At 34.0% G+C, this 12475-nt stretch overlaps 1 protein-coding gene across 1 annotated transcript in view; it reads left to right on the top strand.

Annotated features, from left to right (window-relative positions):
• The window catches only part of LOC128238115 (phosphatidylinositol phosphatase PTPRQ-like), a 29325-nt gene that overhangs the window by 98 nt on the left and 16752 nt on the right, over positions 1–12475 (top strand). Inside the window, exons 2-9 of the mRNA XM_052953686.1 lie at positions 4790–5246; positions 7755–8006; positions 8293–8577; positions 9347–9577; positions 10321–10407; positions 10899–11062; positions 11464–11644; positions 11903–12064. Of these exons, the coding sequence (XP_052809646.1) occupies positions 4955–5246; positions 7755–8006; positions 8293–8577; positions 9347–9577; positions 10321–10407; positions 10899–11062; positions 11464–11644; positions 11903–12064 (1654 nt within the window). The 5' untranslated portion in view covers positions 4790–4954. The remainder of the gene's footprint in view (positions 1–4789; positions 5247–7754; positions 8007–8292; positions 8578–9346; positions 9578–10320; positions 10408–10898; positions 11063–11463; positions 11645–11902; positions 12065–12475) is intronic.

Below are 12475 nucleotides of genomic sequence, written 5' to 3'. Positions count from 1 at the left end.
AGTGGAGCCACGTTATTTCTAATCTCGTGCCTCTAAATAGGGTTTAGTTTTGAAATTTCTGGGCTTGTCCCGGTAGTTTTTATTGTGTTATTGATACGACAACGCTGTTAAAAATCCAAATACTTATGAATTTAAGGGGAAATAAATGCTGAACTTGATACTTGCAAAAAAAAAAATCAAAGTCTAACATGTCTAATGTCACAGAAGTCAAATGTATGCAGTGTAGAGTAGTAACATATGTGAAAAGTGTATAGATATATCGTGTAGAGTAGAAAAAACATATATAAAGTATAACGTAGTCAAAGATATAACGTGTACAAGAGTAAAACATATATAACGTGTATATTAATCAAGTATATATAACATGTAGAGTAGTTAAACAAGTAAAACATATAGAGTAATCAAGCATAGAACGTGTAGAGTAGTAAATCAAGTATAACGTATAGAGCTATCAAGCATACAACGTATGAGTGGTAAAACAAGTACCACGTATAATTTTATCAAGCATACAACGTGTGGAGAAGTAAAACAAGTACAATGTATATCGTATAGAGTTATCATGCTAACAACGTGTAGAGTTGTAGAATAAGTATAATGTATATAGTTTTTAAACATACAACATATAGAGTAGTTAAACAAGTATAACGTATAGAGTTATCAAGCATAAAACGCGCAGAGTAGTCAAACAAGTATAACGTACAGAGTTATCAAGCATACAACGTGCAGAGTAGTCAAACAAGTATAACGTATAGAATTATCAAGCATACAACGCATAGAGTAGTCAAACAAGTATAACGTATAGAGTTATCAGGCATACAACGTGCAGAGTAGTCAAACAAGTATAACGTATAGAGTTATCAAGCATACAACGTGTAGAGAAGTAAAACAAGCATAACCTTTAGAGTTATTAAGCATACAACGTGTAGAGAAGTAAAACAAGCATAACCACTACAGTTATTAAACTTACAACGTTCAGAGCAGTAAAACAAGTATTAAGTATAGAGCAATCAAGCACACAACGTATAGAGGAGTTAAACAACTATTACGTATAGAGAAATCAAGCATAGAATGTGTATGGTAGTATAACATGTGTCAAGTTAAGATGCTTCATATTTGTTTAAAGTATTGAAACATGTATAAGGTGTAGAGTTTTAAAAATGGCTAAAGTGTAGATTGCATGTATACGTATTTTAAATCAGCATTTTATTGTTTAATTTATTAGCTTTATTGATTGGTGCCCATGATTCATTTGAAAAAAAAAAAACCCTATTTTTCCTACATTGCATTTTTAAAATGCACTAATCAGAATTTGTTTAAAATGTTCTAGAGTTTTCTATTGAAGTTTTTAAATAAATAAGATTTTCATTGAATTCGAGAGCAAGTTCTTGGGGATTTTTGTAGTATATTCTCGAACATTCCTTTTTGGTATATATTGGCAAACTTCTTTGGTCTTGGAAGGAGAATAAAATAGAACTTAATTTCAGTTTCACCAGTGGCTTTGATCTGTGAGAATTTCTCTGTGGTAGTTTCACTGAACATCTTGTTATATACAGATGGTGCTCATATATTTTGTTCAATATTTGATGTGGATTTATTTCTGTGGACATTTAAAACACCAGGATCTGTGAATATGTTTTAATGTGTTTTAATTGTGTGTTTTTAAAAAAAATATGTTGATGGTTTCTCCTTTTTTATTTGATGGTCGTAAATAAATTTGGGGCTCTTCTGGGGTTTGAAATTTCATTTGTAAGGTTAAATCAATATCTTTTGTTTCATATTTGCTGTAATATAATTATATTTGATACTCAATTTGGCCGAAACTAGGTGCAAATAGTCATGTCTTTTTACTGAGGTACCGTGCTACCTACACCCACCTGCTGCTTCTATTAAAATATAAAGAGATACATGAGCTCTCAGCATCTTATTTGAGCAGATACTGTGCCATTTTCTAGGAAGAATTCATCTGGAACGAGTGTCCTTATCCAGGGAGTAGAGTGTGGATGTGTTAGTGTCCATCTCCATGACATTCATTTAACCTCAGATTTGGTTACTGCATGTGCACATACCACCATAAAGTTAATTATGTGACCCAAATGAACTCATTTCCTATAGCGAGAATGGATGATTGCATAGACAACGTGTTATACTAAATTTGATCTTCTCGACGGATTCTGGCAAGTTCCACTTACAGAGCTAAGTAGCTGTCAGCTTTTGTAACACACACGGGCTTAAAAGTGAATTCCGTCATGCACCAGTAATTTCAGTAGTGTTGAGGGACAGGGTCAAGTCAGACATATAGAAGGCAAGGTCAAGGCTATTGCTGAATTGCTGATTTGCCTATGCTTAAATACAAAAGACTACTCATTTGCTTGATATTAATGGAAGATCTGAAAATCTTTTCAATTCCCGAACCCTGAATTTTGCTTGATATAGGATTATTTAGAATGACAACTGTCAAAAAATGATATTGATTGACTATGGCTTTCAATCTAAATTAAGTTAAATTATCCTTTCTTAAAGGATTAGTGAAAGGAATGTTTGGCATGATAATCCCCTGCTGTGCATCTCCTGATAATTGCACTGGTGTCACGGTAGGGGGCCAATTTCTTGTGTATTCGTGTATTGGCTCAGGGACGTATAATAAAACTTCCAAAACTGCACAGCAGGATACTCAGTTTGAAGATCTAATAAAAGGGATCAAGGCAAGAAGATTAAGATCAATAAACAGAGGTTGTGTACTATACACAGTAGGGTGGGGGTGGCACTTATAGAAGGCTTAAACTATGCATTTAAGCAAAATTCACCAGTTCTCTTGGCGCCAGAGTTTTGAAAACAATATGGCTGTAGACGCCAGCGACATTGGTGCAGATCCTGCATTGAACCAGGTGACATTATTGGGAATGCAGTTTGTCATTCTTCACAGTTAAACATACACCAGAGCTTCTTCAATAGAATAAATAGTGCATTGCTCTTGTTTTTGATATTCAACATTTTGAAGCTTATTTGACTTCTTTACATTCACCAATTGTTGTATTCAGTGTTCACAATCCCCTCAGTTTCTTACACACATCAAAGTTTTCTGAGATGGAATTTTGTTATTGCATGAACGTTATTTAGAAATTAAACATATAATACATAATTTAGCTGCATATTCATCGCCTCGATTATAGTATGTTGAATCACCATTAGTTACCAGTTTCATTAGTGCTCAGTCTGTTATTTTAGTAGATACCCTAAACAGGGTAATTCTATTCATAATTTCGACTTCCGCGTTTGTCCCTTTAGTTTGAATGGTATTAGTATATGTTAATTAATATTTCATGTACATATTATTCATATCGTGTTACATAACATTGTGTTATGCAATTGTTATACTTATTTTCAATATTCATTTCTATAACATGTACTTTTAAAAGAAAGCCCTATTACATAAAACCTTTCTTTTTCTTCAAAAATGGAAGTGTTACATTTTAGCTTATTTTCAATTAGTGCTAGAACATTTTGAAGTATAAGAATGTTTCATTTCAACTTTGTGTTGGCGTTAATTTGAAAGTGTTCTTGAAAAGATAGAAAGTGCTCACACCGGAGTTCAATATTTCATTTTAATTTAATTCTGAGGACATAAATCACCCAGGATAAATGAAGATTTCTTTAGAACATTTGGATATTGGACAAAAATATTTACAGTGATCAACTATCATATAGCAGAATTACCGTGTTTTAATGCACCTTTCTTTCATATTAATCACGGTATCCTTCATAAGAACCATTGTTTTCGATAATTATTCACCCTTTTCGGAAAATTAAAACCATTGTTTTGATTGTGGTACATCTTTTTTGGGTGTAAGAGTGCATCTTTAATATTATGCAATACTCATTTTAAAGTATGCTACTGGTTTCTCTGATGCACTTGTTTGTCAATTTGGTTAACAATGTATAAACGTATATATTAAAGTTATAATGTAAATATAGATAATGATGGTTGTAATTTGTAACAAATTAAATGACATAGTTTTACTTTTATGGATATAAGGTTGTAATTTTAGAGTAAAAAAAAATATAAACTAGAACATAGAACAGAGTATACATTGTAGAGCACCAGAACAAATATAGTGCAAACTAATATTAATAATAAAGTATGCAATGAGCAAAGAGTTGAATCATATATTTTTTTTATTAGTGTGAATAGTATTATAAAATTAAAGAGTTATGAAGTGTAAAATTGTAAATGTGTGAATAAGTTTGAAATGAAACGTAGCGCAGCTAAGTAGACAGATAAAATAATCAAAGTAAACAAAAGTTTTTATAAAGCATAAAAGGAAATATATTTGTACAGTAGCAAATCAACCTAATTATGACAACAGTCTTTGTGTTGAAACTTAGGAAATATAACCATAATGCAACAGTGCAGGCTGTAATTTATGAGAGGACGTTTATACATCCTACATTTATTTCCGTAGTAAAGCAATCCCTTGTGAAAAATGAATTGAATTTGAAGTGCCTATACTTGAAATACTTGAGAACAATAAGTCAACAATTATTATCTAGTCAGCCTTACGTCTAACATCACAATGAAAGGAGGGAAACACATGTATATTACATTAAGATTAGAAATTACTTAAGATCAAAATGATATATATCTAGCGATCACAAAATCGTAAATATTTAAAGAGAGAATAAATTCCGTCTATCTTTAATTCAGCGCATATAACGTAGCTTTTAAACATTTACATATTCTGATGCTACCGGAAATCATCTGATATCAGAATGTCCAACACTCTTGGAACAGGTACGGGTTTTAGAGGCTGCAACAACAAAGAGCGCGGAGACAACTAAGGTTTCGACAAATGATACAACCACACCAACGGCAGCTACATCACCAACAACAACACGGCCCACACTAGCGCCAACACATACACCCGCACCTACAGCAACAACAACAACACAAACACCGATGACACAAGCGCCTTCAACCAATTCAACCAAACCATCTACAACTAGTCCCGACACAAACCAAACTGCAACTTCAACAATAATTGTATCAACTCCGCAACCTGACACAACTAACGGTACCCAAAAGCCAGAACCGGCAATAACAATTGGGAGCAACTGCAGTGGGCATGGTAATGAGAGTTCGGCTAATGAGTGGTGTGGTGATGGTGTTGATGGACAGGTGGTGTGCTTCGAGGGAATTTGCACGTGCAGCACGGGACACTTTCCGATCAACAGCACAGCTTGTCTAAATGGTAACTATGCAAAATTCTCGTATTTAATAAGATATGCAAAATAGAAATAATATTGTTTGCCATGAATACTATCGTTGAATACGAGCTACTTTCCATTCTGCTAAATAGTCGAGTAAAACGGAATGTGGCAGTCATAGGTATCCGGCGATGTGCATGCTGTAAATGGTATTGATCAGTAAGTTAAAGATACTTATTGGTTTACATTTCATGCCGGCATGAGCTGTTTCACATGTTCAAAGGTTAACATACACTATTAGGTTTGAATTGAAAAGTTTTACTTTTTAAAAGAGCGAGTTTTAATGCATCGCTTAATTTTTAAAGAACAAATGTAAGGCTTACTCATTTTTAAATGCAAATTGTTAGGCTATACAAGTGTTGTGCCGATGATCGATTGCAATCGACAATTGATCGGAAGAGCCCTAGTCGGCGACAATCGATAGTGAAATTTGAACAATCAAGTTTACAAGTTTACAAGTTTATTGGTACACTTAGCACATACATACATGTGATAAAAGGTTATACAACAGTATACTAATAACTACAATAACCAGGCTGTGGGTTGTAACTATCAGAAGGAAGAAATAATGCGGAAAAGTGGCTACACATTTATCAAAAGGAAAATACATGCTTCTCTATTATCGATTATAGAAACAAGGGATGTAACTGCTACCGACTAATTTACTTATTTCTGGTTAATGCTAGTTTATGTTGCATTCGGAGCTCCTCGGCCATTTTTTCAAAAACAACCTCGGATGTATGCCGGTATATCTGTTGAAGTAGTCCGTATTTTTTTGAATAAAAGCATTAATTAATTGTAGTGTTTAAGAGTTGTATTCATTGCTCTCAGTTTAAATTGATTGCCAGTGAAGTGTATTATTGCAAACATAATTACGATTCCCAAGAGTTAAGTCATAAATTTTAACTACTAAATAAGATAACTACGCGATCTATTTGCAGCGGACTTAAACGTACCACTTTTTAAGTTGAATGGTTTATGTTGAAATGTTAAGGTCTTACTATGATAAGTTATGTACTCATATACTTATCAAGTCAGTTAGTCACTACAGTACCTGTTTACAATTTTCTTTGTAATTTAACTGCTAAACGATTGGTTCTCAACTTCTCATGTTTGTGGTTATAAAGTTATTTTTAAAACGTTTTACTGTTTACTTCTTATGCACCAGTCAATTGTAACCACGCCCCCTCCCCCAGGTCCGGGGGTTTATCAGGGATAGCCGGGGAAATGGGCCGTGTTTTTACCTTTCAGGTGTCCCCGCAGTGCCGGGTGAATGCGGTGGTTTTATCTTCGCATATATTATAGCAGGGAATGGGTCTTACCTAGGGTCCCTTGGGGCGGGGGTATTTGGCGGGGATTTTACCACCAGTTCGTCCCCGCAATGCGGGGATTTTACCCGGGGTTGGCTGGAACGAAAGTCAAATCCCCGCTATTCCCCGGACCTGGGGGGGGGGGGGGCGTGGTTACAATTGACTGGTGCATTACCATGTAAAAATTAAGTTTTCTCAGTTTTCTGAAAGAAACTGTTCTTGTAAAACATATAGAATATTCAAATGCTTTTTGTACTTGTTACTGACTGATAACTTATAAATACTAAAAGATAGTCGCGTTCTGAATAATAATGTAATTACTACAAAGAAATCTACAAACAATATTGTAAGGGAACATTGGTGCTTAAAACTGGTGCTAGCAGTGTATCTGTATGTCTTAAATATAATGACCAAAGATAATTAAATAATGATTGCATCGATTAATAATCAATCATTGATCGGTTTCATTAACCGATTATCGATAGTAATTTTTCTGTCCGATTCCAAACACTAGGCTATACCTTCTAAACGTGCGAAGTGTGAAGCTTCATCCTTAAAATGCCAAGTTGTAAAGCTTCACTGTAGAGAAGTGCAAATTGTGAAGCTTTACTTTTTAAAGCTGCAATTTTCAAATATTTCCTCCTAAGAAGGGCAGATTGTGAAACCTTTACGGTCTTAAAGTGTAATTTTGAAACCTTTACCTTTTAAATGCGCAATAGTCACTTTTAAAGTCACTTTTAATGAGCAAATTGTAAAGCCTCACGTTTATGACAGTGAAAATTGTATCGAATTGTAAAGCCTCGCCTTTCTGAAAGTTCAAATTGTAAAGCCTCGCCTTTTTGAAGGGCCATGCTCCAACGTACTAAGCGTTAATGCAATACAATTAGAGGTTTGCAGAGTCTTTAATTTGCTTTCAAATTGTGTAGTTATAGTTAAAACTATATTTTCTTTGAAAACTTGAAATAATTAACAATTGACTAAGGAAGGAAGTAAACAAAAGGGTTTGATTTTCTATACAATAGAACAACAGGCGCCTACAATTGCCGGGTTTGTTTCATTTTGTTTCTTACATATGTCACATAAGAACTCAGAAGTCTAGTCATTAATCATAATATACATGATAGTACATGATGTATGCTTGTATGTTGTTTTTGAACAGTTTTAGTTTTATCTTAACTACAGAGACGGTGTTGAACACAACGGAAATAAGCATAATTAGCACAGATGTAACCTCATTCACACTGTCATGGGAGAATCCAGCCATACAAGAATCTCAAGTAAACGTCACAGTTGTTGCAAATAATGCCGATTGTGATGTAGGACAGGCTAAAAATGCAACCTGCGCTGGTCTCGAACCTGGATGTAACTATACCGTCAAAGTGAAGGTCCAAAGTGGAACATTTGAGGGCTTTGTGCTTACCTCTGCCTCTTTAGGTATAGTAATGAATATTTTTAAGGTACTTGTTTGTATTCAGTATTTGTACAAACATAAAGTAACAGTTTGCAAGAGTAGAAGACAAAAGTTGATAAAAGCTGGTAATAAATGGTTTGACATGATGCTTATATCTGTTTTAAAGACTGTGAACTATTCATTGTCTGCTGTAAATGGTATAACTGATTTTGCTTTACCTTTGCAATGTTGTACTTGCATCATCGAGTTTGAGATTGTTTTGCAAAACAAGCCTCTTTAAATTGTTAACTTTTTATTATTTTTGTTTAGTTCCTGAAAGCCCTGGACAATTAAACACAACTCTTTGTGGAGTTTTTGAGGCACCAGATGTAACTCTTTGTTGGGACCCAAGTGAAGGGTGTGTGGATTATTACTCTGTCAACGTTAAACAGTCAGGTGGTGAGGAAGTCTTTTCGACCCAAACATCTGACGGTGCGAATTTCACAACTGTAACCAATTTGACAGCCGGGACAGAATACAATATAGCAATCGTTGCACACAGTTTGAACAAATCTAGCGCTTCAACATTGGACACATTTACAACGCAATCAAGTGGTTTGTATATTTTTTATTTGTTTTTCAATCATATACCTGTATTTTTTCGATTAAATCAATCTGTTTTTGTTTTTATTTCAAATATATAAATCGCTTTTAATATCGTATACAACCAATTGTACAAATAACTCTTTCTACCATCTCACGTTGTTTCTGATTGATCAACCACGGTTACTAACACAAAAAATAGTAAGTCAATGTTACACATCTGAATCATACCTTCGTTATTTATAAAGTATATCAACACAGACAGACAGAAGGACGGACGGACGGTCAGACAGGCAGACAGACAGACAGACAGACAGACAGACATAAGTTTTTCTTTCGACTTGTACATGAGTCCTAATAAATACAAATGTCAAATAACAAATTATAATACTGTGTATTAAATAAATGAAGAAAACATGGATATTTTTATAGACTTTAGTAATACATAGGATATTGTGTTTAAAGTATTCATAAATAGTAAATACTACAGATTGATTTTACATTATTTAATTGAAATAGTAATTCAACCCATTCATATTTTATCACAGTCATAAATATATAATACATAAAAATCAACATGGATCAATAACACTCCCAGACATCGGTAACATAGCGATAATTAATTTCAACTATAATATCACTTCTTTATTTCCGGCTATTTAATAAACCGCATGTGTTGATTAAAACACAAGTTCAACGTGTTTCGAAACAAGAGCAGATTTGTTTTTATTTCAAATTTTGTTCCATGAAAACCTTTTTTTATTTGTTTTGTGAATTTCAGAACCAAGTGAGCCACTTAACCTTACAGTTGAAGTTCTAGGTAAAACGGATGTAAAGTTAAATTGGGAATCTCCTGAACACCCAAATGGGATGATCTCTGCCTACACGGTGTGCTATCTTTACAAGCACTATAGGGACCAGTCATACTCCGGAACAAACTGCACTAACAAAACAGACCCGGAAATCGCCATGATTGGAAACGTTGAAACCAACTTGTCACTTCCGTTTGCAGGTACTGTCTGCAGGGTTAGAGCGTTATATTTTATGTTTGATATTTTTGACGTCGTCAGTGAAATGAGTCCTGAGGAGCAAAAAGCGATCTATGTTTTGCGTGGTTTCGTGCTTCAACCCTACTTATGCATATTTTTAAAACGGTTTCTTAATCTAAGTTTTATACATTCTTATAATTTTGTTTAAGTACTATCGCTTGCTGAACATTTGTTTTTGTTGTTTACGTGAATACCCCAACATGACCCAATACGTCAAAAAATCATCTTTAGATATGTTGTTTATAAATGGAATGAAACATGAGTACACAATCAATAACAGTTAGTATTCTTTTAAAGTTTTATTTCGTGCGTTAATGCAAGTCGGCCGCGATTTTGTAAATACATGAAGCGTCAGCGCGATTCTTGCATAATTTGCAAAATCGAAGTCGAGCGTACATACTGCATGAACGCACGGAAGATAATAATCAATCTTTATATTTACATAATCCCTATTTCACTACTTTATTATTTGTGGCAATTACGATTAGAATTGTCATAATTTTCGCGTTGATCAAGAAATTTATCGCGCTATTTTAATTCGTGATTAACATATAGCCAAGGTCTTACTTGCGAAGCACCTCCTACGGAGGTCACAAAAAGTTGACCGGTGAACGCAAGTGTTGCCGTACTAAAAATTAAGTGGACATTTTTGAAATAATCTTATACTGTAATTCGTTAATTGTTTACATTAACATCTTTTTTCCAGGCGCCTTTTATAACTTCTCTGTTGCTGCTGTTAACCAGATGTTCACGGGAAGATCTAGTTCTGCTCTCGCAAGAACTAATGAATCAAGTACGTATCTATAAAATTGAGTTGTAAGCGGTTACAACAGACATATGTTTCATTGACATTATCAAAATAAATCATGTATACAATATAATTGGAATTATTTATTTCGAAAATACATATTAAAGCTGCACTCTCACAGATTGAACGTTTTGACAACTTTTTTTATTTTTTGTCAATCTGCGATCTGATCTTTTATCAGCAATCTTTTATCATTGGTTTGCAGATATTGACGCAAAAATTTGCTCTTCTCAAGACAAAAGATAAAAAAGTTGTAAAAACGGTTTATCTGTGAGACTGCATCTATAAGTTGCTAAGTACTATAGACAATCACATGTATTAATAATAATAATAATATTGTTAATAATAATAATAATAATAATAATAATAATAATAATAGTAATAATAATATTGTTAATAATAATAATAATAATAATAATAATAATAATAATAATAATAATATTAATGATGATAAAGTTTTTAAATATTTTCCACAGCACCCGAGAGTGTCACTGGACTGTACGCACAGGCAACCAACACAACCATTACCTTGATGTGGTCACGTCCAGCTATCCCGAATGGAGATATCATAGGGTACGTGCTACATTGGAAAAAAGGGGTACACATGTGCAGTGTCATCGTCAAATCAGATTCAGAAGGGGTATTTACGTTTATTAATATTTTGTGATAATTAAATTGTTTTACTTTCAAAAAGCTGTTTGAGTAAAATGGCATTCTTCCATTGCATTAGGATTACGTTTACTAACTTCAGATGTGTTGTGGACAATGTACTGTGAACAATTTAAATCATCCATGTAACGACTGGCTTAACATATGAAACGAGCGTTGATAATATAATCAATGCTTAGTATGTATATTAGTGATCCTTTTTAAAAGTGCAAGTATAGGGATTAAAATGGTCTATTGAATAATTAATTTTTGTTCAGCTACTTTAATAAGCAAATCATATCCATGCATATGTGATACAAAGTTGTAAGTCCTTTAGCTTCAATACATTCACTTTATTTATTCGTTTATTTTATGATATATAACAATTGAAAGGTAAAAAATGGTGACAACTGTGGTTGGGATCTGCCTAAGCGAATTGCTGTCAACCAAAAGGAGATGAACTATACTATATCCGGGCTTAACCATTATGAAAACTACAGCATGTGGGTGATACCGTTTACAGCTGCAGGACCCGGGCCATCCAGTAATATCACGCAACAAACGGCTGAAACAAGTATGTGTTTCAAAAGTCTCTCTGATTCATTTCTGTGTGTACAGTCTCATGGTCACACTTCGGGCCATGTAATAAGTGTACTCTTGTAGTTCTCTTTGAACTGCAGTTTTCACTGAAGACCTTATTATAAGACGTGATTAATAACTTCCATTTAAGATGCTGCCTTATCATAGCAAGGTTGAAACAATTAATAAAACGTACCCATATAGTGTGAAATTTCTTATAAACCGTAAAGTGTATGTATATGCATTGCATCAGGACCGGGTCCTGTGGGCCATGTAACAATACGCAATATTGGGCCCACCGCGATTAACGTGACGTGGACGATTCCTGAAATAAACCCAGGTCCGACCAACTACACAGCAGTCGCTAGGAGCACGATACTAGGAAAGAAACACACTGCTCGGTGTGAAGTTGAAGGTCAGTGAGAACAAAGAATAATTCTTATATTAAATACCTTGTTGGGTTTGGAGCATATCGTGGGGTGAATGCGAAAAGGTTCTAAGTGACATTAAATAACGAAGCAGATAGAACCTTTTCGCTTTCACCCATCGATATGCACCTTTGCTTGTTTTTTTTGTGTGTTTTACTTTGAACCATGAAAGGCTTTTTGTGAATGTATACGAACTATTTTACATTATAACACTTGACAAGCAAGCACTTGGAGGCTTTCTAAGACGATCATAATTATTAAACATAAAACATTCATCATTGTTCTACTTCTGCTATGTAAATATTCCCTGAAGTGTTTACCATTGCGACTACATCCAACATTAACCGTGGTTTGTAAAACTTTTCAGAGAAAGATATCAGTGAGTTACAAAATATCCT

Source organism: Mya arenaria, chromosome 6 (assembly GCF_026914265.1).
Source record: "Mya arenaria isolate MELC-2E11 chromosome 6, ASM2691426v1".
Lineage (NCBI taxonomy): Eukaryota > Metazoa > Mollusca > Bivalvia > Myida > Myidae > Mya > Mya arenaria.
This window is presented reverse-complemented; position numbering and strand designations above follow the sequence as displayed.